The sequence below is a fragment of the Balaenoptera borealis genome, assembly GCF_965194805.1.
Source record: "Balaenoptera borealis genome assembly, chromosome: 10".
Lineage (NCBI taxonomy): Eukaryota > Metazoa > Chordata > Mammalia > Artiodactyla > Balaenopteridae > Balaenoptera > Balaenoptera borealis.
Genome location: NC_138874.1, coordinates 106,540,963 through 106,568,539, shown reverse-complemented (window position 1 = coordinate 106,568,539; position 27,577 = coordinate 106,540,963). Strand labels below are relative to the sequence as shown.

Sequence of the window (27,577 nt, the reverse complement as noted above, 5' to 3'; positions counted from 1 at the left end):
ACAACTACTGGAGCCCAAGCGCCTAGAGCCCGTGCCCCGCAACAAGAGAAACCACCGCAGTGAGAAGCCCTCGCACCACAACGAAGAGTAGTAGCCCCCGCTCGCCGCTACTAGAGAAAGCTGGCGCGCAGCAACGAAGATCCAACGCAACCAAAAATAAATAAATTAAATAAATAAATTAAAACAAAAACAAAGAAATACAGTACTTATGGGGAAGGTGGATTATTTTTAACAGGGTGGTGCAAATGTAGAAGGACACATGAAAAAGGAGGAGGGTCGCTGAGTAACCTGTCCGGCGCTTGCTGTGAGCCTCTTGCGCGGAGCTGGTGGCCAGCCCTGAGGCGGGCAGTGCTGCAGGGTCCCCACTAATCGTCTGGGACCATTCTTGGGGAGCTGGGCCAGAAGCAGCTGTGGGGCCGAGTCCTGCCCAGCTCTGAGCGTGCTGTAGGGAAAGCTGTGTCCCACGTCCCTGCTGGAGAACTGGAAGCCCATCTTGCTTTTCGACGGGGAGCTGAAACAGCGTCCTCTGGAGAGAGAGCTCAGATCCCTTTGGGAGGGCAGACAGTCGAGTCTCCTCGATGCTGCACGGAAGCCCCTTGTTCCGAAGGTCAGTTTGCCGTGGTTCTTTTGCGCCACACCCACCGACACTCCGCCTGGGGGGATCCTGAAGGGGCCCCAGTGGAAGGACTTCAGGGATGAGGACGAGTTCTTTGTAGAGGAGCTGACACAGAGTCAGCGTCCCTACAATCGGCCGTATCTCTTCCCGTCCTGAGCGACAGGTGCTTTTAAGGATATACCTCTTGACATCGCAGAAGGCCCTGAACTGCTGTGTCAAAAAGGGAATTTGCGTTTTTGTCCTGAAAGAAGCTTACCTTTGCCATGAGCAACACAGCACTTAAAAAACCATTGCAAAAAGTGGCCCCACGTGGGTGGGTTACCAGCTACACAGAACAAAGGGAGAAAGAAGCAAGTCAAAGCCCTCCATCTGCAGTGGGGGAGAAGGGGCTCCTGGATGCCGCGATCGGGCTGGATAGGGGAGTGTCCCTCCGCAGAAGAAGGGGCCTAGGAATTGGTTATATAGCATAATAAGGGGAATTACGGTAATGGGGATGGCATTATTTTATCGGTGTTACGTTTTCATGCAGAGCAACATGAGGGAAAAATGAAACAGGAAGCGCAGATGGGAGAAATAATTACCTCTGAGCTCCCTTTATTGACAGGTAAGTTTAGAATGCCTTTTGTCAAAAGGGGGGGAGTGCTGTGTACAACGTATGGGTGAGAGGGGGCAGCTGTGGTTTGTTGAGGAGTCAGGTTTGCCAGTAGATACAGGAGATGAGTTAGCAAACTCAGGAGGAATGCACTGGTCCATCAGATCTTGAGGGGAAGGAGAGAGGGAACCTGGAGGAAGAGGAGGTGAAATGAGAGGAGACGGTCCTGGTGGGATGGCGGCAGTGGTTTGCATCCTGCCGGTGGCCAAGGACATGGCACAAGTCAGAGCAAGTCCCAGAGTTAATGGATCCCGACGCCGTGCTCCATCGTCCTGGCAACAGGTCCCCATGTTATCACCTGGCATCAAGTGAGGATAAACAGAGTCAGGGAAGTGAGCTGTATTTAGGGGCAGGGCCCCACGTGGGTGGGTGTCTCCTGGAGGACTGCCTGGGCACAGGAATTTGGAATGGTTTGTGGAGTAGACAAAAGAGGGAATCATGAAGGCGATTAATAAGTTAGGAGCCCATGTGTCCAGGAGAGAGAGGGAGCACCTTCCTGGGAGCTGCTGTTTCCCCTGTGGACCCCGATAGAGGCCATGGAATAAATATCAGGTCATGGAGCCCCACCTGCTACCTTGTGTGTGTTTGGAAGGAAACCTAGCATTTGAGGAACCCAAGATGGGCAAAGGGTGGGCATGTGTGCTCTAGGTGCCCCGGGGTAACATGTGGAACAATCCAGAAGGCTGCTACATAGTCCCCGTCCCTTTGATTCCCCTCTCCCCTCAGCCGCAGCCACACTCAGTTGTGGGAAGGGCTGAAGGGCTGGTACTGGGAGTTAGTGGCTCTCCCGCCCTGCTTGGGTTCTCCTCCCCTCTCACCTGTACCTCTGCAGCAGCCTCCCAATGGGCACCCCAGCTCCTACCTATCCCCCTTCAATTTTCCCTCCGTACTCCCACTGAAACGAGCTTCATGCCCCTACTTAAGACCTGTCACTGGGTCCCAGTGCCTAGAGAATAAAGCTCCAGCTCCTTAGCCTGGCTTACAGGTTCCTTCCAGATCTGGCCCTGCCTCCCCAGCCTGCCTTTTCTGTACATCTGACCCTCTTCGCCCAAACTCTGCTCAGCCACCTGCACCACTGGCACTTCTGGGCTGGGTGACTCTGATCTTCCAGGTCTTTATGTTTCTTTCTCTCTCAGTCTTTCTTATCTTCCAAGTCTCATTCCAAGCATGTCCTGACCCATCCCCTCAGGTTGGAACTAGCCACCTCCTCCTGTGGGCAGGGCCAGGGTGCATCTGGGCTTCAGGAAGAGTGGGATCCAGGTGCTTGGACACTGTCAAGACTCTCTCTTGCTCCAAGTTCTTAGCTACTCTCTGCCACTCAGCTCCATTCAGTTGGGGTCTTATTTCACTTAGTGGGAAACAGGCCTGCCCAGGATTCCCTGTGATGGAGTTCATTCAGGACACACTACCCCAAGATATGCCTCCTTGGCATATTGAATATCTTAAGTTGAAGGAATTAAAAAACAAAAAACAAAAAAACGACAGAAGCAGGAAGGTCACTCTGACCCCTTCCACCTTCATTCTTCTTCCCTGAAACAAATAAATCTCCCAAGTGGAAGGTACCCTCCCTGCACCAGGAGTAAGGAGACATTCTTATCGCCAGACACGGGAATTTGGGGCTGAGAAATCTGTACAAACAAACCTTGTTAAACCAACCCTTATCTTCCTAGCTACTTCATCATGGTTTATCAGCCCTAACCCAAGCCTTTTTTCTTGTCAATTGTTCACAAATTTATTGTTTCTTTGTCTAAAAGGTATAAAAGCTTCTTGCTCTGGACACCTCTTTGGGTCTTCGTTCTCTTGTGAAGGCTCCCATGTACATGTAAAAATTCAGTAAAATGTGTACGTTTTTGTCCTGTTGATCTTTGTCAGTTTAATTTTTAGACCCAGCCAGGGACCCTACGAGGGTTGAGGAAAATTTTTTCTTCCCCTACACCTGTCTGTCTTCTTAAGGGCTCAATCTTAAGAGGGCTCAATCCCTTTCTCAATTTCAATTTGAAAAGTCTTAGGAAAGAATTCCGATTGGCCTTGCTTGGGTCAGCTGGCCACCTCTGACTCAGTCAACCATGGTCAGTGGGAAGGGTTATTATTATTATTCATAATGTCATCTAAATATATGTAGCTTTTTAATTAGTCCACTACTAACTTATTTCTAATGACCTTGATACCAACTAACACAGTGAGTTCATTGTGACTTGACTGAAACTTCTCGCATCTTTGTATCTTTTCCACATGACCTGCCATCAGGTTAATTCACAGACAACCAATTTGCTGAATGGCCACTGTCAATCCACCACATTGACTGAAAAATTAAAATAGAAAGATGAAACATGGTAGTTTTAATTTACTGATTTTCTTTCTGTCTTCATGGAAGTATTTTAAGGACTATTCAGTTTGTTTTTGGCTTCACTCCCTGTTAGCAAAGCCAGAGCCTGAAGAACAGAGAGTAATGATGAGGGAAGAAAGCTGGGGACCCCAGAGGAAAAGACAAGAAGATGAGGAATCATGAATATATTTATAAGAACATATTCCTAAGACTATAGCCTTAAGATGATCTATTCCTTGAATAAAATTAACTCATTCAAAAATATATTCAAGGAAAATACATGCAAAAGGAATAGTCTTGAATAAAAGAATTCTGCTTGCTATATTCTTATGAATAAATATATGTCAATGACAAGTGTATTTGTAGGAACCTTCATATCCAAGATAATCTTATTAATGTATTTTCTTGGACCCCGTGTAACAGGGAAGAGCCAAATCCCACGTGTTGGATCTGTTTCTTTAACCTTTGCTTTCTGCTGCTTTTGTTTACTAAACGGATACTGTCTGTACATAATGGCCTGCCTCAGGGAACCCCGCCCCTCTGCCTGAAAGTTAAACCAAAGTGCCTTTGTTCAGGGAAACATCCGGACCGTTTTCCCCCTGGGGATGGCTATAAGAAAAAAGAAATTAACACATCCCCTCCCCAAGGCTGGCCATTCCAGGGGATATTTGCAAAACTTATGGCCTTTTTACTTTACTTCCTCATCTCCTCCCCCTCTCTGTGCTGTAAAAGAAACTGGCATCCAAACCCCAGAAGATGGTTATTCTGAGACATTAGTCTGCCATCTTCTGGGTCTGCCGGTTTTCCAGATAAAGTCATATTCCTTGTCTCAACACCTTGTCTCCGATTTATTGGCACATTGGCCTGTCGTGTGGCAAGCAGAGTGAGCTTGGACTCCGTTAACACCCTCAGTCTCTCCCCTTCTCTGCCCCAAGCCTTGTTAATTGCTACTTTGTTTCTTTAACCTAAAGGACCTCAGTGCCACGAACTTTTCCTCCTAGATGGGCCTTCTTTTTATCATATAAACACTACTTTTCCCCCTGTGTTTCTTCCAGGCTGGCTCCAGGTCAGACCGAGTGTTAAGTAAATAAGTGAGATCGTGGGACAACCATCTCCTTAAACTCACACCCTGTTCTTCCACTAATCGTCCTCCTCTTCCTCATAATTATTATTAATGTTGTCTAACAGGTGTTCATTTTCTTGGTAACTACCCCTCACAGTGAGTCAGGCTGGGCTTGCAGCCAGAAAACCCCCCTCCCACATTTTTCTCTGAAATTGCCACCAGCCTGAGGAAAAGATTCTCTACCCTAGAACTGGGGGCCTTGAAAAGTAATACGCCTCTCCACATTTGTGTTCCCTTATCTTTGAGTGGGAAGAAACAAAACTGAGATCTGACCTCATTTGAAAATGAGTGTTTGTGCTACTGGCATTTTAAAATTGTTTAGGAAGCATTGGTTTTTTAAATTAATTAATTAATTAATTAATTTTTTGGCTGCATTGGGTCTTCGTTGCTGTGCGCAGGCTTTTTCTAGTTGTGGTGAGCTGCGGTGTGCAGGCTTAGTTGCTCCGCGGCATGTGGGATCTTCCCGCACCAGGGCTTGAACAAGTGTCCCCTGCATTGGCAGGCAGGTTCCTAACCACTGCGCCACCAGGGAAGTCCCAGAAGCATTGGGCTTTTTACACAGTTTGGCAATAGTCTTAAAGTGTGTAGAATGTACTCGATACCAGTTTTATGTTAATCTCAGCAACGCCATGTCTTGATGGCTTGAATCTGTGTGTGCCCACCGTACTTACACATTTTCCTCTTTATTAAATCACATCATGGCATCGTTGGAGCTTTCCAGGGCACGTTCTATGACTTAATTAGATTTTTATTTAACCACAGAAAAGAAAAGCGTATTATGTTTCCAGACAGTGTTTTCACCTGAACTTGAGAGTATTTCCCATTGTGGTCTAGAATCAGAGTGTGCTTTCATCCACGCTTTCAACCTGCTTATATTATTCTGATTTTTGTTGCTCAAGGTACACGTCAAAATTAGCCTTTAAATACTGGTTTAATCTTTGTCATAATTACATTGCTCTTCACCCCTGAGGCTTTATTTCTTGATTGTGTGCTAAAAAGCAACAAGGCTTCAGGAAATAAAGATACATCTAGTTAATATTTTTAAAAGAATCCCATGATAGTAGAAGGCGTTATGTGTGGATTGAGTTAGACGGAGGTGGCTGAATGTTTGGGCAGGTGGCTGACACTGGCACTGAGATGCTCCAGCCGGGTGGATCTGGCCTTGAGCAGATGGGCTGGGCTCTTAAGGGAAGATGGGGAGAATTCTAGAAACCGAGCTTCGAGTTTCTGCCCCTCTCACACTCTTCATCTGTAAACTGTGGATAGTTGGAGCTAATATTTACTGAGTGCTTACTCTGTGCCAGGTGCTATTCTAAGCACTTTAGTCATTCAATCTTCTGAGATGGGTACAAAAATTACTATGTCCATTTTAGAGACAGGAAAACTGAGGCCACCTAGAGATTAAGTAACAGCCCATAGTCACATAGCTGGTCTGTAGTGGAGCCTCTATTTGACCTCAGCAGTCTGGCTCCATAATCTACACTCTTAACCCCAAACTGTACAGCATGAGAGCAGTTATCCTTTCAATTTATGAAGGAATTAAATGAGGGATTTAAAAAAAAATTAATTAATTGATTTTATTTATTTTTGGCTGCATTGGGTCTTCGTTGCTGCACGCAGGCTTTCTCTAGTTTCTCTTTAAATGTTTCAGGGAAAGCAAAGCCCACCTGCTCTCTGCTCCAGGTTGGACTCCTCCCCAGTAGTGTCTGTTTCAGCTCAAAGGCCATTTTCAGTGAAAAAAAAAAAAAAAGGAAGGTGAACAGACATTGTACAAATCCATTCTTTCTCCTGTAAAATCAATGCTCTGCCTTCGAGGAATCGAAGGAAAAAAGGCAAAGGTCGAATTTATAAAGCAGACAAGATCCTGTCTCACTCTATCTCCAGGGAGAACTTTTTTTCTTGTCTCATCCCCACTGGCTGGAACCAGCATCGTGTCTTACCGGTCTGCTCCTGTTCACGCTGCTTCAGCTGATTTGGGAAGTTGTCAGTCTCCTTCATCTGGATGTAACTTAACCAGAACCTACCACATGCCGTGGGGAGCGGAAGGATGAATCATCGTCCCTGGCTGGTCTCACGGGGGCAATCAGCCCAACAAATGAAACCCTGGGGAAGGAGAAAGCAGCGCGTGCAAGTGAGAGCGGGACCCAGAACTGGAGGGGCAGCCGGAGCTGCAGGAGTTGGGAAGAGGAAGAGGTCAGTGTGGGCTTGACATGGGGAGAAGTGGTCCATTTTTTCTTGGTTTTCTAAAATAAACAGGATTTTAGAAGATAAACATGGTTGAGGATGCCCTTACTTATGGGGTGGAGCGGGGGGTGGGGGAGCAGGGCACAGCCCAGGCAAAGGCGATGAGTTGGGAGTGAACAAACTTGGCCTCTGAGCACAGCTCATTTTCTCTATTTTTATTACTGTGTCTGCACAGCCAGCGTGGTTTTCAATTTTGAATGAAGAGACAGATCAGAAAGTTCTGGAAAACCAGATGAATTGGTTCCTCTTTCAGGTGGTCATTAGTGTCACGAGAACTCCCTCCACCCGGAGGAAAAAGCACTGAGTGTGAGTTCCAGAGAGCTGGGGCATGGCCTCGCTGTGCTACTGAGTGGCTGGGCGACCTTGGCCTGTCTTTCAGCCTGCCCTCAGTCTCCTCACCTGTGAAAGCCCCTTTTACCCTGAGTTCCATGTTTGTCTTTTTTCCTGGGCTCCTTGGGAAGCACCTGGGTGCCCTGGATGGATTTTGCGGTACCAGAGCTTGGTTGAGTGGAGTCGGTGACCCAGGGACGTGGTGCTGTCAGCAGTGAGACACAAAATGCTGTGTGGGATCTGCAGCGGGTGAGACATTTCCGTTCAAAAGACCAGGACAAAGTCAGGGGAAACTCTAAACAGTTCCGGTCTTTTCAGGGCCTGATTACTGGCCTGAGCTACCTAGAGGGGTTTTCCTAAATGGTACTGGTGCAGAATGAGGGATATGGTTCTGAGAACCCAACTGAAGGCAAGATGGAGAAGCTTCTAGCACAGTGCTTCTCAAACTGAAACGTGCACACCGATCACCTGGGACCTTGTTAAAATGCAATTCCGATTCGGGAGGTCTGGGGTGGGGCCTGAGATTCTAATTCTAACAAATCCCAAGTGACGCTGCCACTGCTGGTGCATGGACCACACTTTGAGTAGCAAAGCCTCCAAAATAGTTAAACCCATGTCTGACAGATCAGTAAATAGAACTGAAAAAAATAAAACAAAGAAATGAAAGCAAGAAGGTCTCAAGTCTTAATATTTTCCCAGGATTGTCAGCTGCTTGAGCATTTGATTTATGGCAGGACAGTTTCTAGGAAAACACCTTATTGCCTTGTGTCCTGTGTGTTTTCTGTTTTTTGGTAATGAGGAGACTTGCATAAGAAATATCTCAGGGACCTCTCCAACTATGTTTAATTTTGTGGGTTTGATTTAAGGGAAAAAAGCCCAGTATATCCCTTAAGTGTGTTTTTGAAATTTGTGATATGAAAGGGAAGTAGCTGGGAGAACAGTACACAGACTATTACGATTGTTAAAAACTCTTGCATGCAAAAGCATGATCGTAACCGGCAGAGCCTTCACACGACCAGAAAACGCATGAAGAGTGAGAATGAATACGTAATTCTTTTGACTGGATCTGGTGAATCATGAGAATCAAACAAAACGCAACTTCCTAAACTCTGAAGCCTGCAGCAATTACACAGGTTGACTTTCCTCATGCTGCTTACGTCTTGAGAGCTGAAATGTTGTGAGGGGTACACGTGGACTAAATTATTTTCTTCAGAGAATCTTCCCTCAGGGAAGTTTGACTCCAAGGGCCTAAGGTTATTTCCTAGATTTGTAAGAAGGCCAGTGTGTGGAGAGGAAAACTAAAGTGAAGCTGTAAAAGGATGTCCAGGTGCATTGGCTAGAAGGTAGACCATCTTTCATTAAGGAGGAACCAGGGACAAGTGGTGTCATCCAGATGTGTGGACAGATAATGTCATCCAGGTGTGTGCAGACAAGTGAGTGATGGCATCCAGGTGTGTAGATAGTTGACATGACTCTCTCAGGACCACAGACTTGGGCTCCTGGACTATCAGAGCTTGTGGAGACCTTTGGGATTGTCTAGTTCTCCTTCCCCAACCTGCTTTACCGATGAGGACACGGAGATCCCGAGTTGGGTAGGGCTTGCTCTGGGTGACTCCGGCAGTTATTTTCAGTGTGGGAATTTGCACCCAGTGTCCTGATTCGTGGGTCTAGGAACATAAGGCTTTCCTCTTATATCTCTTCAAGCTGTCTGCTCCTCCTCATCCTAGCTCACTCCTACAAAATCCTGGCTGGTGATGGTCCCTCCACCTGGTCCCTCCACCAGGACTCCACCCGGTCCACGGGTACACTGGCTGAGATTTTGGCCTCAGACATTTTATTCGTCACAGGGTTATGAGCTTCAGTGATGTACCCCACGGGTGCCTCATTTCAACAACATATTAAAATAGAGGTCCCTCTGCTGAGCCCAGAACCAAGTGGAAAGCAGTACCTTACCTAGGCCAATGCGTGCACTTTACACAGCTCCTGCCGGCTGAGCCAATGTTCCCCCAACCACGCCCCCACCCCAGGAGAATTTGTCCTTCCCAGCAGCCATCGTGAGGCCCTGGTTGGCCATGGGCTGTAGGAAGGGTAACATGCAGGAAAAACCAGGTTGGGGTGTTTGGGGGTTTTCCCAACATCCATGGAAAATGCTGCATTTCCTTTCCACCCTCACCTGGCCACTATAAGAACTCATGCTGTAGTTAATAAGCTGTTACAATTCATGAAGCAAAAGAGAGTCCCCTGCAGTGCTGATAAGTTTGAGTTGGGTCATATCTTGTGACTTATAAATTTCCCTTTGCTGAATGGGCCCTTGGAGAAATCTCTCTAGGAAGGCATATGGGAACATGTTTATTTTATTTTATTTTACTTTAATTTCTCTGAATTTGAATCTCGAGTTTTTGCAAAATAATGAATATAGAGCACTATAAGAATATGTTGGTCAGCTAGAAAACATCATCACTGACAAGGTGCCTTATTCTCAACCCAAATATAAGTATATGGAATCTTTTTTCCAGCGTCATTGAGATATAAATGACATATAGCCTTGTGTAAGTTTAAGGTGCACAACTAGTTGATTTGATATACTTCTATATCGCAAAATGATTACCACTATAGTGTTAGCTAACGCCTCCATCACGTCACATAATTACCCTTTCTTTTTTGTGGTGAGAACAAATTTAAGATTTAGCCTCTTATTAACTGTCAAGTATATAATGCAGTATTATTAACTATAATGACCATGCTGTACATCAGACACCCAGAATTTATTCATCTTATAGCTGGAAGTTTGTACTCTTTGACCAACATCTGGAACATCTTTATTATCTTTATTATAGTGAGGTTTGTAATAACAAAAAGTGGCAAACAACCTAAATGTCCATCAGTACTTTTCTCCGGGTTCAGATATATGCATGTAAATGCACAGAGAAAGGACACGTATAACCTCTGAGGGAGAGAGCGGGATTTTAGGCTTCTCTGTTTTATGTCTGTTAAACAGGAGAATGTGTTCAGATGCTACTTATGTCATTAAAAGTAACTTGAAAAAGATGTGATATAGAGGAACCACTGAGCTAGTACAATACAATTGTCTTCCAGTATCTGTCATATAAGGAGAGTGTGAGGGCTGAAATCCAGTGTTGGGCTTCTGTGGCAGAAAGCCAGGCTGCATTTGGCAGGTGCTTCATCAAGTTTGGGGAAGTAGGGAGCCAGGATTACTAATGGCAGATTGTAGGGCAGTGGTTCTCACACTTGAGTGTGCATCAGAAGAACCCGCAGTACTTGTGATAGCTTCTTTTTCCCAGGTCTCACCATCAACAATTCTGATTTAATGGGTCTGTCTTTTGGTCCATCAATCTGCATTTTTTGTTTGTTTTTGTTTTTTGGCCCTGCCTCCGGGCTTGCGGGATCTTAGTTCCCCGACCAGGGGTCAAACTCCGGCCCAAGGCAGTGAAAGTGCTGAGTCCAAACCACTGGACCACCAGGGAATTCCCTCAATCTGCATTTTTAATAAGGGCCAGAGTTGATTCTGATGAAGGTAGTCTTTGGGAGGAGAATAATACATTTCTGTTCTTCCCCCTTTGCTGAGACACTGCTCATGATGTCCTCACAGATGAAAGCCAGGGCTGTTTCCCTGGTGACAAGGACCCACTTGCTAAGATAAAACACAGGGAAGGCACACCCATCCTAGACATTCTAACTGCTAGACTGCCATCCCTAAAAGCTGTGTGTGTGTGTGCGCGCGAGCGCACGTGAACAATGCACTTGAAAAACACTGCGGGGACCATAGCAGTTCTGTGCTTTGTCTAAAAAAAAACAGGAAGGGGCTGTCACGTTAGATAGCAACACCAGAATGAACTTAGATATGTGTACGTAATAATTCGGAGGTGGACGGCAGTTAGGCTCATCACTGTGTTTTGTCAGGAGACATATATTAATGGAAACCCGAATGAGGGGCTTCTGTAAGGTCATGGTTTCCATGTAAATGTGACCACAAAGAGCCCTTCACCACTAAATGGCACAATGCAGATGCGAGATGATTTTTACCATCCATAAAAGCCATTTCTAGTCAATAATGAAATGGGATAGGAATCAAAATGGGAAAGCAAATTGTCTTGTCCCTGCCTTAGGAAAAGAATGTAATAGAAATGGCTTTCAAGTGTTTTGTTTTGGTCTCCATGTTTATCTATCTATCTATCTATCATTTATCTATCTATCTATCTATGCACTTGTATATATTTTCTACTTCTAATAGACTAGGATTAGGTATGCCATCCATGCTGCTAATATCTGGCTATTGGTAAGAGTCCAATCAAAAGTTGAAAAATAAAATGGGCTGAGATCCTGACTTGGGCAGGTTGGCCAAGCCTTATGTCTTTTAAGGGGGTTTTTGTACAGAGTGTCACTAAAGAAGGTGGCCTGACTGTATCCTGGATCTTCAGGAATTCAGTGAAGTCCAGGGATGGTTGCAGTGAGACTGCCTGTGGCAAGAGACCCTAGATAAGTCAAGGGCAGGTACTACAGCTGCCCTAGAATGTCTCAGAGAGTTCAGGTCCAGCAACTCAGCCAGCCTGGACCTCCCCGCAGCCCTGGATAATCACATCAAAAATAGGCAGCCCTGGCAGCATCAGTCATGGACCGCTTGGGATATTGTTAAAGACATACATTTCAAAGACATGCACGATCAGAGGGAGGAGGAAGGAGCTGTGCCATAGAAGCCTCACCCAGGGCTCCACACCAGGGCCTGCTAGGTGCAGGGGTCACTGGGAGCACCTCCCCTGGGAAGAAATGATGCTGAGCGGCGGCTGGGGAAAGAAGGGGGATGGATTCCTGACACAAAGCTTCAGCCTGAAGAACATTTTGATAATTAGAAAGACATAGTGAACACTCACTTCTTGTTCATTTCCTGCCACCTGAACACTTAACATTCATAATGGGCCCTAAGTTGTTGTGTATGTTTGACATAAACATAAGAAAGGGGACAGGTTTAAGCAACCTGTGCAATGTTGATATGGTTGAGTAACAAATGTTGTGAACACTTTGAAGACTCTTGTGCATTAAAATAAATATGATCTATAAGGGTAAACACAGTTCTAATTTACTAAAGCAATTAGTAAATTTCCCAGTGAGCATTCATGTCCCCCTTTCACAGCAGGTGGTGGTAGTAGCATTTATCATGATCATACAGCATAGTGATTTTTGTAGACTTCTCTCTTACTAGACTGCAAAATTCTAGACAATGTTGTCCTTTTCTTGGGGTCTCTGATTCCTCTTGCAATATCTCACCCTGGGCTTTGCGTGCCTGGTAAACAAGGATGAAATGAAGGAAAGCCTTTAGACTAAAAACTAGCAAATTCTTCTCATTACAAAGACATCTTCCAGAGTAACATTCAAGTGAAAGAGTTGGAATTGCACGCCAGAAAGCTCTTGACAAGAGGTGGTGACATAAGGCAGGACAAAGGGTTCTCCCAAAGTAGCCCCCATTACTGTGAGCCAGCTGTGTGCCAGTTTGTTCACACGTATTGGATCTTCTCAACGTTCTTCAGAGATGGGCATTATTATGAATTTCTTATATTTTCCAAAGCTGGGATTCTTCTGGGATTAGGACAACTCAGAAGGCAGCGCCGTTACACAAGCCCGAGAGCTGTATGCTTTTCCTTATTTGGTCTTTGGGACCATTTCTGTCCTCCTATTGGCAATCAACTTGTGCTTATCGTAGGGATTTCTTTTTGTCTTAAACATCATCTTTCTCCATTTGCCCTGTTGCTATTTTAAGAAGCAGTAAGAGGGCAATCTGAGAAAACTCAATGTTTTTGAAACACAACTCTGGGGTCTTGCTGTCTGAAGAGAGCCAACTACGAAGGCTGGTAGCACTCCCAAGCCAGAGTACTTTGGGAATTTTAAAAGTGCTGTATTGGTGTAGGGCACTGCTTCGCAACCAGGGGTGATTTTGTCTCCAACCCCACCACAGGGGATATTTGGTAACGCTAGAAACGTTTTTGGTTGTTGCAACTAGGTGTGTGTACAACTGGCATCTAGAGGGAAGAGGCCTGGGATGCTGCTAAACATCTCATAATGTAAAGGACAGCCTCCCACGACACAGGATTTATCCTGTCCAAAATGTCACTAGTGCCGAGCGTGAGAAACCCTGGTATAAGGTGTTGCTACATTTCTTATATCTTTGGAAGCTGTTTTCTGGGGGGAGTTTTTCTCATAAAGTGGGGCACAGTTATTACATATATTAGGGTAAACTAAATTAATATGTTCTAAAATATACATAATAATTGTTACATCCTTAATTCTCTCATGTCTTTATCTGACATTTTCATTCAAAATGATGGAGAAGCAGGGTAGCAAATTAAGAGAGCATATGGGTCTCCTCATAGCTTTTGGTCTTTAAAACTGATGTTCAAGACTGATAATAGGGTAGAGTGAACATTTGTTATAACTCATGGCTGGTTGTCATCTGCTCTTGTTTGGGGAAATTCCTCATCATCTTCCATCAAAGTGGAAGTCAGAACCCAAATTCCCAGCATATTTTGCAATTAGAACTCAGGTATGGGATCCAGGCTCTGCCCCTCAGATACACCTGAGTGAAACTTTCATTTAGAAATGAGGGACCTGGACCTCCCTCATGGTCCAGTGGCTAAGACTCTGTGCTCCCAATGCAGGGGAAGCAATCCCTGGTTGGGGAACTGGAGCCCGCATGCCTCAACTAAAAGATCCCACAGGCTGAAATGAGGATCCCACATGCTGCAACTAAGACCCGGGGCAGCAAAATAAATAAATAAATATTAAAAAAAAAAAAAAAAGAAATGTGGGACCTGAGGACACCTAAGGAAATGGGGGCCCCATTTTGTTGGGACACAGTGGCTGCAGAGGTGCCTGGCTTTGGGGAACAGTGCTGGCTGCAAGATCGTGTTCCTGATGCAAAATGGCATTGGTGGAGGTGACAGCAGTGGCAGCAACTTTGCATGTGGGGTGGAGATTTCTTCATCAAGGATGGTTTTGGAAGCTGGGTCTTGAGGCTGATCCCGCGGTCCTATCGGCAGTTACAGGGGTGAGCTGCCATTCTCTTCTACTTAAACCAGCCAGAGTGGGTTCTGTTGTTTGCAAGGAAGAGCTCTAACTGATGCATGAGGTTTATCAGTGGTGAAGTTCTTTAAAACCTAGAGTCCTTTAAAAAGTCTCCTTTCATCTAGTAACGTTGTGCATATTCAGTTTAGAACCAAAGACTGAAGGTCCTCCTTTCTTTCCAGGCTCTAGGTGCGGGGCTTTAGAACTTCTGGGAGCAGGGAAAAGACCGGGCAGAGGGAGACCACATCAGGCAGCTCTTCCCTGAGGCAACTGCAAGGCTTTACATTCTGGGCCTAGAAGAGGTTAAAAGAGAACAGGAAGGATTGAGGGCACCTGCCCCACTCCAGCCAAGAGCAAGCAGATTAACATTTGGTTTGCTGTGACAGAAGATTGGCTTAGAGAATACTTTTATGTTTTATTTTAACATATTGATCACCTTTTCAATGTGTGTTGGAGGTGGGGAGCTTTGTGTTTGAAAACATCTTTTGTGTTTATTTCATTAAGTGTTTGGATACTGAAGAAACTTGTCCAGAGATGGGTGTAGGAATAGACCAGCCAGGATTGATGCAAATGTGCCCATCAATATAGAGTGCTTGTGTGCACCTCTTTATTCTTAATACCCTGACTGCTAACTCAAGGTATTATTTCCTTATTTCTAGCTGAGTGGGTAATTCATGTATAAACCATTATGAAAAAAAAAAAAGGAAAAAGAAATTAGAGAAACAGCTCTAATGAAATATATAAGTCTGAAAAGAATTGGAAATCAAGACTCCCAGAGATTGCTAACTTACTAAAGCCACAGGGCTTTTCAGTTTTAACATTGGGTTTTTTAGAGTAGCAGCACCCTGAGATTATTTTCATAGTTCCTTCTGCTAGCTGACTCTGTTTCTAGAAAATTCTGCCCCAGACTGTGAGCTCTTTGAGGGCAGGGAGTGTGTCATACTCACTCATCTTTCACTCAATGCACCTTGTCCAGGACTTGTCACATATAGATGAATCACAAATAGCTGTTGAATTAGCAGGTTTTATTATTCCCTTTTCTCATGTGGCAGGGAAGTTTCCTACCACACCCCAACTCCTCATGCTACTCTGGGGGGTTACCCACTCCTTTCCTGGGGAGATAGCCTAACTTCTGGATCGGTGAAGGTAGAGAAAAGACAAGACTTTGTTAGTCTGGTTACAAAAGTTATGTAATTAGCAGGAATCTACACTGTAAAAGGAAAGTGTATTTGACTTGTAGATGTTCTACTCTGAGACCTTGCCAGCAAGGATCACCACTGTCATCTAGTGATTCCCTGGGACCCGTCCAAAGTCTGCCCGAAATAAGTATGGCCTGATAGGTGACGAGTGAGAAAAATAAAGGGCTGCCTTACCCCATCCTCTGAACTCCACGTGTGTGTGAGATCATCTAATAGTAAGTTTTCTTTCTAGCAAGTTTCTGTGCCTTCTCACCCTTCCAGAGCTAAGAGCATGGTCAAGAGCTTTCACACAAGGTTGACTAGAGAAAGCCCAGAGGTTGCCTAGGTATCCAGGCCCAAGAGTGGGGACCCACAATGGGGCCCAGATTAAAATGAGACAGATGCAAGATGTATACCCTGCATGCTGCTTCAGAGATGATCTGGGTTAGAGAAGACAAGGCCATTTGGGGCTCCCTTCTGAGTTTTTTTTTTTTTTTTTGGCAGTGCAGCGTGGCATGTGGGATCTTATTTCCCCAACCAGGGACTGAACCCGGCGCCCCTGCAGTGGAAGGGTGGAGTCTTAAACACTGGACCACCAGGGAATTCCCTCCCTTTTGATTTTTGATGGGGTGAGAAGAAAAGTCCAACCAAAGAAAGATGATTTCTGGTCAGAATAATAGCATTGAAGCCTCCACTCTGTGTTTGGGCAAAGCTGAATTGAAGAGTTAAAAAACAAGTAGTGTGTGTGTGACAGAGCTGGAAGCAATAATTAGTATGTCTGGAGTATGAGATGAAATAAAGCATTTTCCCAAAGTCGTCTAAGGGAAGCATATGGGATTTTCTTCGTGTTTGTTTGTGATGCCGTGTCTGTTCTCACACTGCCTGTCACTGGCTCTCCTCTCCCGTAGGTGGCCAGCCTGCCACACTGAGTTGGCTCAGTCTGAGAAGCCAGGGGGTGCCTGGCTTTTGCAACACACACAGGGCAGGCTTAGAAGACAAAACTCATGTCTGGGGGAGCATCTATTCTGTCATTGCCTGGACTTAAGTTTCAAAAACTGCTCTCTCCTCCCTAGTAATTAAAAATATGACGTCTAGTGGTTTCTCATAAGTTTGGGCTCATTGCCAAGTATCAGCATGCACTTAGCTGTCATAAAATCTTCAGAGCCCTTAAGCAGTTTTCTCAGACTCCTAACTGCAGTCTTTACCTCTGTTGTCTCTGTCTTCTGTTCTCTACGTCCTGTTGCCTATTGTCCTCATAAAGCATAATACCACCTCCTGAAGTTCATACAGCCCAAGGTTTTGTCTCCTACATGGGATATAAGCAAGGGACATTTGGGTGAGGCATAAAGATCTGTTTATTTATTTATTTTTAAAATTTTATTTATTTATTTTTATTTTTGGCTGCGTTGGGTCGTTGTTGCTGCGCGCGGGCTTTCTCTAGTTACGGCGAGCGGGGGCTGTTCTTCGTTTCAGTGCACAGGCTTCTCATTGCAGCGGATTCTCTTGTTGCGGAGCACAGGCTCTAGGCATGCGGGCTTCAGTAGTTGTGGCTCACGGGCTCTAGAGCGCAGGCTCAGTAGTTGTGGCGCACGGGCTTAGTTGCTCTGTGGCATGTGGGATCTTCCCGGACCAGGGCTCGAACCCATGTCCCCCGCATTGGCCGGCAGATTCTTAATCACTGCGCCACCAGGGAAGTTCCTAAAGATCTGTTTAGCTTAAATACAATAAAGGTAGAGTTGTAACCAAATTTGTTAGAGCTTCCTGTAATAAACCACTGTGGGGGAGGGGTTCCCTATATTTATTCAACCCCATCAGAACCTACTTGTATTTTTCAGTGCATCTGTTATGGATTCAGAGGCAGTAAAGTACAATAGTGGAGTGTTTGCTTACAGAATCAGGCAAATCTAAGTTGAGATTCCAGCCCCACTGCTTATTAGTTGTGCCATTATGGTTAGTTACTTAGCCTTGAAGTACCACTTTCCTCATTTGTAAAATAAGCATAATAATAGTTTTGAGGGGAATTTCCTGGCAGTCCAGTGGTTAGGACTCCACACTTTGACTGCCGAGGGCCTGGGTTCAATCCCTGGTTGGGGAGCTAAGATCCCACAAGCCCTGTGGCGCAGCCAAAAACGACACAATAGTTTTGAGGGGATCAAATGGGATAATGTGTGTGAAGTACTTAGCACAGTGCCTGGCATGTAAAATGCCCTCAATAAATGGGGGCTATTTTTATCCATTCAATCAAAAGGGACATTTATTTGGTATCTGCTGGGTTCAGGCATGTTGTAGTTACAAAAATGCTTCAAGACATTGGCCCTTGCCTGTAAAGAGTTTACATCATGGTTGGTGGAGGCTCCGGAGGAAACACTTTCAGAATTTCAAAGGTAGAATGTAATAAAGGACAGAAATATCATGAAAGGGAAAAGGCTTTGAAGACAGGGTAATCTTTGAGTTGGGCCCTGTAGGATGTGAAGAATGTAAGTTGCGTGGGGATGAAGCAACCAGTATTCTAGAGAAAGGGAATAAACCCCAAGAGAGATGTTGGATGGTGAGGACATGTCTGTGTCCAACAGTCTAGTGTGGCCTGAATATAGGGATTGAGACAGAGGTGGGAAGACAGACCAAAAAAAAAGGAGGAGGATCAGAATAGGGGGGCATGTGATTGGAAATGCCATGCTAAAGCCTCTGGTCTTTGTTTGATGGGCTGTTGAAGACTTTGGGGGTAGAGGAGATAATACAATCCTGTAGTTTGCTATTTACTATGTGAAGTACTATCTTTCCTTCATTTGTCCTAAAAGTCTTTTGTTTATTCATGATCTCTCAGGTTTCTGGAGCACTCTTAGTACAGGAAAGTCTGAACATTAGTATGGTTTAATTGTGATGTCCTAGCTGACAGGGACACTAGCCTTAACTCCAGTGAGGACCAGAGAGAATAGAAATCTAAAATAGGCTATTCTATTCTGAGATGTTCACTTTCTTTCCATCTTGCAAAAGCTCACAACATTGAAACCCTTACCAGATTTTGTCAGGAGCTTGACAAATGATCAACTTTCTTCTCTGGAGGGTACCCCCAATATTGAACTTTCAAATACTGACATTTACATGGCCTCTAGTTGTTGATAAGTTTGTCTTGTTACTATTTTTAGTATTATATAGTCAATGATATTGACTAGAGTGATGGCTCTAGTTATAGGCCTAACTGCATCCCGAATCCTTTTCAACTATGTTACCACAATTTCCTCTGCTAAAGATATTTTTTTAAAGAATTCTTTTTTAAACAAAATTTAATTAATTTATTTTTGGGTGCGTTGGGTCTTTGTTGCTGCGCACGGGCTTTCTCTAGTTGCGGTGAGCGGGAGCTACTCTTCGTTGCGCTGCGCAGGCTTCTCATTGCAGTGGCCTCTCTTGTTGCGGAGCACGGGCTCTAGGCGCGTGGGCTTCAGTAGTTGCAGCTCGCCGGCTTGGTAGCTGTGGCTCCTGGGCTCTAGAGCGCAGGCTCAGTAGTTGTGGCGCACGAGCTTAGTTGCTCCGCGGCATGTGGGATCTTCCCGGCCCAGGGCAAGAACCCGTGTCCCGTGCATTGGCAGGCGGATTCTTAACCACTGCGCCACTGTTAAAGATATTTTGAAGCAAAAGAGTGCCTCTGCTCTTGGGTACATATAACCCTGTTGGTGAACATGATGAGAAAAATCACTGGGTAAGGGATTAGGCAGGCACAGATTGTATTTTATTTTGAGGTTTTTTTTTTTTTAATATCATACTTGCTTTAGCTAAAGTGATTATAACCCAGAACACGTGGGTTTAGAATAAATACAGGTGCATAAAATTGGATTGCTTTTGTTCCAATGTTGACTTTTCTCCCTGTATGAGTGAATCACTTAAATTTGGAGAGCAGAATCATTTTACTTCTTTCCAGCCTAACTGGAATATCTGCAGCCAGAAGACAAAGTACAAGGGCTTATGAGAGAGGGCACAATGAAGCTCCATCCTCTGGGAAAAGGAAAGAAAATGTGAAGGGAGGAGATAGCTTCAAAGGAGGGAGGCTACAAAGTCTCCTTCCTGCCTTCCGCAACTTGGTCCAGGTTAAATTTACATTTCAATGATGGCTTAATACTACTAAAGATTGTATGTAACTTTTAAGTTTCTCAAATGTTTGTTATCCTGGTAGAAATCCTGCATATCTATGTGTGTGTGTGTGTGTGTGTATGTGTGGTGAGGTGGCCTAAGGGTGTTTATTTAAGGAAGGAGAGGGTAGGGTCTCAGAACTGACATTCCTTCCTGGTATTGTCAGGCAGATACGGGTTAGAGCTTGGTAGCCCAGAAAGAGGGAGAGAAAAAGGGAGTAGCAGGGAGCAGGTATTGAAGTGTGCCTGTCTAAGGTAAATGGCACGAAGGCTGCATTTTCTGACCCAGGGAGATAAAAGACAGCGGCGTCCTTGGCATTATGTGCGGTGACCCGTAGCAGGAGAACAAGTCACCACCCTCCGACCCCCAGAGACCCCGGCCCATCTTCCTCCACTCCGCCCTACAGCTCTTGAAGTCTGCAGCTCCGGCCCGGGATGCAGGCGGCGAGGCAGCTCTTTGAACCAGGCCAGGGACCAGGTTCCTTCTCCAAATGCATAGGACACAGAGAGGGGCTGCACTCCCTAGTCGTCCGCTGGCAGGCACTCAACGCGCGGCGCAGCCCGGGCCGTGGGAGCTGTCCGTGGTGCTGAACACTTTCTTGGGCGTGGTCGGACCCGCGACTCTCGAATCGCGTCGCCAGCCTAGGCGGAGGGAGGGCTCAGCGGGTCCCGGGGAGCGCGAGCGCCCGAAGGCCTGCGGCGAGCTCCAAGCTCTAAGATTTAGATCCCTGACAGAACCCCCTGTGCGACTCTGTTAGCGCAAGCCAGGACTCCACGCAGGATCCAGCGCTTGAGGGCGAGTCCTTTATCTTTCCCCTGCATCCCGTCGTGGATCTCAACTCCCACCCACTTCCTCCCCTGCGCCTTCCTTGTTCAAACAGCACCAGGTCCTGCCGAGAGCCCGGGGCTTCACGCCCCTCCTCTCCCTAGTCCACTGCGCTCTCCTCCAGAGCGGGACTCTCCCAGGGCGCGGCAAGCTCCCGCAGCAGAGGGTCTCCCTCGCCCCTCCGGCCCAGGTTTCCGGCCGCTCCTTCCTCTTCTGTTTTTATTCTCCCAACACTATCCACCCCTCTAGTTCTCTAAGCACCGAGTCGGGGGGTGCGTGCTCCGCCCCTTTTTTCCGTACAAGGGCACGATGGAGTGGGGGGCGGGGCAGAGGGGAGGCGCCGCGAGCCCACTGGGAACGCTTGAATCTCTTCAGCTCCGCGGAGAAGCGGAGAAGCCTGCACGGCCGTCTTGGGTGGAGGACCTCTAGGGACAGCCAGAATTCTCCCCCTCGTTCCCCGGAGCGCTTTTCCATCCGCCAAGCCCCAGTCACCAGGTAGGACTGTGCTCCTGGATCTGGTCTGTGGGGACTGCGAGGGCTCTAAATAGAGTAGAAGGCATTTAAATAACCTGTGCACAGCTAACTCATAGATTTAATTTTACAGAGGTAGGGGTGACGGCACTTTAAATTTTGTTGTTATTTATTGTGGCCAGTCATTCCAGAGAAATATTTGGGTCACTGAAGTGTGTGTGTGTGTGTGTTGTGGGGCGCAGCTGGTGTAGGAGGGGGCGGAGAGAGAATGGGAAGTGACGGACTTTGATTCTCTTTGGACAGGTGGCCATGGCCTCACTGCCGACTCAGGGTCCCGGGGCCCCTGACTTCTTTTCTGGGCTGCTGCCGGCGGCTTCAACGCCGGCCAACCAGAGCTCAGAAGCCTTGGTGGGCAATGGGTCGGCGGCTGGTCCGGGCGCTCAGGCCATCACGCCATTCCAGAGCCTGCAGCTGGTGCATCAGCTGAAGGGGCTGATTGTGCTGCTCTACAGCATCGTGGTGGTCGTGGGGCTGGTGGGCAACTGCCTGCTGGTGCTGGTGATCGCACGGGTGCGTCGGCTGCACAACGTGACCAACTTCCTGATCGGCAACCTGGCCTTGTCGGACGTGCTCATGTGCACCGCCTGCGTGCCGCTCACGCTGGCCTACGCTTTCGAGCCACGCGGCTGGGTGTTCGGCGGCGGCCTGTGCCACCTGGTCTTCTTCCTGCAGCCCGTCACCGTCTATGTGTCTGTGTTCACGCTCACCACCATCGCGGTGGACCGCTACGTCGTGCTGGTGCATCCTCTGCGCCGGCGCATCTCGCTGCGCCTCAGCGCCTACGCGGTGCTGGCCATCTGGGCGCTGTCCGCGGTGCTGGCGCTGCCGGCCGCCGTGCACACCTACCACGTCGAGCTCAAGCCACACCGCGTGCGCCTCTGCGAGGAGTTCTGGGGGTCCCAGGAGCGCCAACGCCAGCTCTACGCTTGGGGGCTGCTGCTCGTCACCTACCTGCTCCCCTTGCTGGTCATCCTCTTGTCTTACGTCCGGGTGTCGGTGAAGCTCCGCAACCGCGTGGTGCCGGGCTGCGTGACCCCGAGCCAAGCGGACTGGGATCGCGCGCGCCGCCGCCGCACCTTCTGCCTGCTGGTGGTGGTGGTGGTGGTGTTCGCCGTCTGCTGGCTGCCCCTGCACGTCTTCAACCTGCTGCGGGATCTCGACCCGCGCGCCATAGACCCCTATGCCTTCGGGTTAGTGCAGCTGCTGTGCCACTGGCTCGCCATGAGCTCGGCCTGCTACAACCCCTTCATCTACGCCTGGCTGCACGACAGCTTCCGCGAGGAGCTACGCAAGCTGCTGCTCACCTGGCCCCGCAAGATCGCGCCGCGCGGCCAGAGCATGACAGTCAGCGTGGTCATCTGATGCCGCTGCGCCAGGCCTGGGGGAGCTCCATGTCCGCTTTTCTCCGAGGATGCCCACCCGAGGCCGGACTGGAGAGCTTCTTCCAGAGCTAAGCTAATGCTAAGCCAAGAAGGGGCAAAGCTTCCAGCCCGGCCTTCTCGTCCAGCTGTCTTTCCTTGTCCTGTGTCTTTGTAAAATGCCAAGTGGGCTTTGTTGAGAGTTTTGTGCTTTGCTTGGAGGAGGCCAGGCAGAGGAAAAGAGGATTTGTTATTTCCTGAGTTTGCCCTTGAAGGCCAAACAAAGCTCTTTCTCCTGGTTCAGAACAGTATTTCAGAACCGTAGCTGTCTTCCTTGCTTTCTGTTCTGCTTGCTCAATGGGGAGATGAAGGAACAATGAGCAGGGTGTTTAAAATGACTGTGTTGGGGTTGGTAAAGCTTTTCAGGTTGCCTTTTAAAAGGGGCGCAGCCGAGATACAATTGCTTAGTCAATTTGAACCCATTAATTTCTGGGATTCCAGGGAAATATGTACTAAAAATCTACATCTAGAATTTCAGCATTTCCTAAATAAGACCTTTATATGCCAAAGGGGTTTTAATTTTAAATCCACTTGAATTTATAGTACAAAAACACAAACCACCTTTCAAGAGGTTTTGCTACTGTTTTCCCTCCTCCTTATCCCCCAATTTCTATTTGAAAATGATGAGATGAATTAGTTGATGAAGATATAGATAAATAGGGATAAAGAGGAAAAGGTTCAAATCGTTTAAGGGGATATATAACTGCATAGGACAGACATCCTATCCGTGTGCATGTTTGTATATACACACCCAGTGTTTGCCACAAGGCAGGCACTCAAATATTTGGTTTTCTGGATACTCAGTGTAAGCTGTGTGCCATATCATGCTCTTTCACGATCTCGCAACAGATCAACAGCTGTCAACTGACTGCTCAGCACCTGCTCTGTGGTGACACACTTGGAACACGATCAACTCAGAATATAAGGACTGGGAGAAGCTTATTTAAATCCAGAACAGAAAAATAAACTGCGACCTACAGGATGCACAGATCAAACACTTAATTACTTTCAGGGTGAAGGGAAGAGGTGAAGACTGTTGGGCCATGATACCAGGCTGCTAATCCTTACCTTAACATCCCAAGAGCTCTTTAAATGAGGAGAAGAGCCCTGGGACAAGGGTTTCCACATTGATGTTGGAATAATGACAGTGGCAGTGAAGGCAGGAGTCTTGGGAAATGATACATGATATGCAGCTGTCAGATTAGCCCTTGTGGCATGTAAGCCATGGACTGGTGTCTGCAGCCATTCAGTTACCAACTGGAAGATTCCAGTACTACTCCAGCACTAAACAGCAGAACCAGTGTTTTCCCACCTCTCGCCTTCTCTTACTCTCAATGAGCTCATTCACTTGTTAAAGTGTGCCCTGAAAGGAAGGGAAAGAGGGCGTGATTTGGGGATGACAAGGATTATATATATCCTATTACTCTGATGTCAGTAACCACAATGGAAGAGTGGTTCCATTCATCGCTGGGCTAGTTAGCAATATGAGTCTTTAGTACTTATATGACTAGACTTTTCACAGCATGGGGAAGGGCAGGAAAAGGCTGGAGAAAGGAAAAGGCAGGTGAACTTGGGAGATGCCATTACCTCTGGCAATGGCGCTAAAACTAACTTTCAGCTTTGTCTGTGGATTTAGAGAACAAAGAGCCTGTGCTCTAATAATGTGGCCCACGCACATTATTGATGTCACTCCCCCGCCCCAAATGAGCTCATCTCCCAGCATCCCAGGGACTGGTTCCTGTGCTTCCAGCAGCTCTACTGTTTGGGAGACTCAAGGCTAGACATTTCCTGTTTCCTCAGATAATTCTTTGGACGGGTATGTGTGGAGACAGGAGAGATTGGGGGAAGGGGTGGAAGTAGTTGGGGGAGGAATCTGATTAATTGTGGTCTCTTCACTGGAGGGTTTAAGTCAGTGGTTCTCAGCCCTGGCTGCTCCTAGAATTACCTGGGGAGCTTTCAAAAACCATCAGTGCCTAGGTCCTACCTATCCCCAGAGAGTCCAATTGATTTGAGATGGGGACTGGGCATCAGCATTTTTCAAAGCACTTCAGGTGATTTTAACATGCATCCAAGGTTAAATGCCTTAAGAATTATTCTCTTTCTAATGAACCTCAGAAACATCTGAATGAAGCTTTGGGAATACTCTATTAGCCTTTAGACAATACCTGGTGGAGCACATAGAGGTAAATCCTATGATCAGAATATATAGGTATCCATTCAACAGTTTCCTTACACATCTACGTGTAAGGCTCTGTATGAGTCCAATCAGTTTTTGTTTTTTTGAAAGTATTGTCATTCAATTTTAGGTCAATGGCGTTATAAAGTTATACACCATGAATTATTCCAAATCCTGGTTGCTGGCATGTTAAAAAAATTGAAATGTTCCCTGATAGTTTGATTTAAGTCAACCGTGAGAGGAAAGCGTCCCCATTAATTACTAGAAAAGCTCCCAGCAGTTTCTATCATGCCTACAGCTTAAGTTAAAAAAAAGTTTTTTTTTTTAACATTTATGTGGACTTTATGGAGAGCCTAAAGAGGCTGGAGAATTGTGTTTATAAACATCTTTACAAATTATGCAAATTGGCAACTGAACAGCAACTAATTAATTCTTACCCTATCTGAAATCTATTTGGGACTTGTCTGACTACAAAACGAACTGATCAAACAAATCTCTCAGAAGTGAGTCCTAGAGAAATCCACAGAGGGTTGAGGTAGAACTTTTAATTTAATATAGTAGTTCATTTTAGTTAATACCAAGTATCCAGCCCTTTTCCTGCAAGGAGTCGTAAAGCTGGGAATGGAGCCAGCCTGGTACTTGGCACTAGCCCTTTCTGAGGCTGATGGGAGGTTCTGTACTCCTCTTTGCAAGTGTTGTCACCAAGTCTTACTTTTGGCAGTCAACCAATAGATTTATCTCACTAAATCGGCTGGGGGCTGTTTCAATATGTGTTGGCCACAGTTACCTGGAAATAGCAACTGTGAGAGATGCTAAGGTAACAATACCAATTGATGTAACGTTCCTGAATTTTTGTTCTTGTGGATTTTCAGTCTGCTCTTCTACTGGGGGTGCTAAGTTCCAGGTTTATTTCCTCAGGTAGGCTAGTTCACCACCTCTGTCCTGTGGCTTGCATTCCTGAACACCTAGTAGTCTGGCAAATACAAGGCACGGAGCTGACATCAAGGGGACGCAGGCAAGAGTGTGGCTAGATCTGGGAGTGAACCCAGGGTCCATCCCCCCTCAGATGAGAGGTTAGGAGCACCTTTATTCCCCAAGGTAAGTCCCTGATTGATTTCCCCTCAGGCACTGATGTCTTTGTTATGTGCATAAGATGTATATGTGGCTGACTCACTGTGTGAAGCTCTTCAGGCTGGGGCTTGTACTGTGTTTCACACATTGTGGGTTCTCAATAAACATTAAATCAGTAGAACAGTCTCCAGCTGTGGGATTAATAAACTAAGCCAGCTACACACACAGTGTAACCACACAACCTTAGGATGGCCAGGATCAAAGCAAGGATAAATCATGCCAAGGAAAACATGCTACTCAATCTAAATTTGTCAATTCCAGCTAATTCCAAGAATGAACTGTTCATTTGGGGCCTGTGACCCCCTGGCCCCAATCTAAGTAGTGATAGCATTTCTGTACATGGCACCAAGCTCTGTGTTCCCCAAGACTGCAGGTGTCTAAATCCGATGGTCCATCAGAGGGAGAGTGGAGAATTTCATGCTTTATTTCTATATCATCATAAATCTGAATCATTATTTAAATGTTAGCATTTAATCACCCACTTCCACCTACGACTTGAGAAATTTAAAAACATTCAACACGTGGGTCTATAAACAAAATTTAATCATCTACATTCCAAAACCTTCATGATAACATCATAAACAGAATTTTCTGGTACATCTAAACTAAGACTTAAAAATGGATTATGCATACCTTTCCAGGGATTTTTTTTTGCAAAGTGAGAGAAGACAGTATACAGATGTTGAAAATGTAAAATATTTATTTGGATGGATGAAAGTGGCAATCTTGATTTGTTAAAAGACTGTACATTCCCAGTCAGTCTTTGGAAGTAGAAAGCCTTATTTTGAAAATTGAACATGTACACTTCTAACAGGTTTTGAATTGTTCTTCTCTGTTTTCCGAGTCAATTCCTCTTCATTTCCCACTGTTTCTATGCTGCCTTTTTTTAGTTCTATTTTTCCTTATCATCTATAAATACCTCTGATCTGAAGCTCCCTCCATGCCAGTGAAGGGGAGGTGGTGGGATTCAAGCGTCTATTTTCTGGTGAATCATGCTGGGGAGACACCCTGGCTAATCCCCTTGCGGAGGGCAGGCTGCAACAAATGAGGCAAGGGCAGCTGCTTGTTGAATTTCCTGCCCACTGTGGGGTCTTGGAGCTCATACAATTAATATTTCACAGACAAGCACCAGGCAAAGGTGGATAACAGGAGTTTGCACAGAATCTCCGCAGGGCCCCAGACATGATAAATCTCATGCAGAGCTTTCAAGAGGGCCCTAATAACGAAAGGTCAAATGTGTTTCATTTTGATGTTTGGGGCTATAGCGAGGAAACCTGAGCCAGAAAAAGCAAAGGACAGTCTCCTCTTTATATATATATATTTTTAAAATTTTTATTTATTTTTCATTTATGGCTGTCTTGGGTCTTCTTTGCTGTGCATGGGCTTTCTCTAGTTGCAGCGAGCGGGGGCTACTCTTCATTTTGGTGTGCGGGCTTCTCATTGCAGTGGCCTCTCTTGTTGCAGAGCTGTGGGCTCTAGGCGCGCGGGCTTTAGTAGTTGTGGCACACGGGCTCAGTAGTTGTGGCTCGTGGGCTCTAGAGCGCAGGCTCAGTAGTTGTGGCACACGGGCTTCGTTGCTCCGCGGCATGTGGGATCTTCCCGGACCAGGGCTCGAACCCTTGTCCTCTGCATTGGCAGGAGGATTCTTAACCACTGCGCCACCAGGGAAGCCCGAGAATGGTTTTATCTGACCTGCACCACAGCACCTGGAGGTGAGTAGGGCAGGGGTTATCCTCATTAGTGAAGGCAGCAAGGGAAGTGACTCACCTGGTCCAAGGTGAGCAGTGGGGACCTGGGATTCAAATCCAGATCCCCTGGTTCCAAGTTA

The 27,577-nt window shown here is 46.3% G+C and overlaps 1 protein-coding gene across 1 annotated transcript; it reads left to right on the top strand.

Annotated features, from left to right (window-relative positions):
• Window positions 1-412: 412 nt before the first annotated feature.
• Window positions 413-27,577, top strand: PRLHR (prolactin releasing hormone receptor). The gene is made up of 2 exons (XM_082407984.1): window positions 413-6,910; window positions 21,268-27,577. Exon 2 carries the CDS (start codon window positions 21,274-21,276, stop codon window positions 22,384-22,386), a length of 1,113 nt encoding a protein of 370 aa, XP_082264110.1. The 5' UTR covers window positions 413-6,910; window positions 21,268-21,273; the 3' UTR covers window positions 22,387-27,577.

Excerpts from the sequence above, each read along its gene's own strand:
- PRLHR (XM_082407984.1), top strand. The coding sequence starts at position 21,274 with ATGGCCTCACTGCCGACTCAGGGTCCCGGGGCCCCTGACTTCTTTTCT.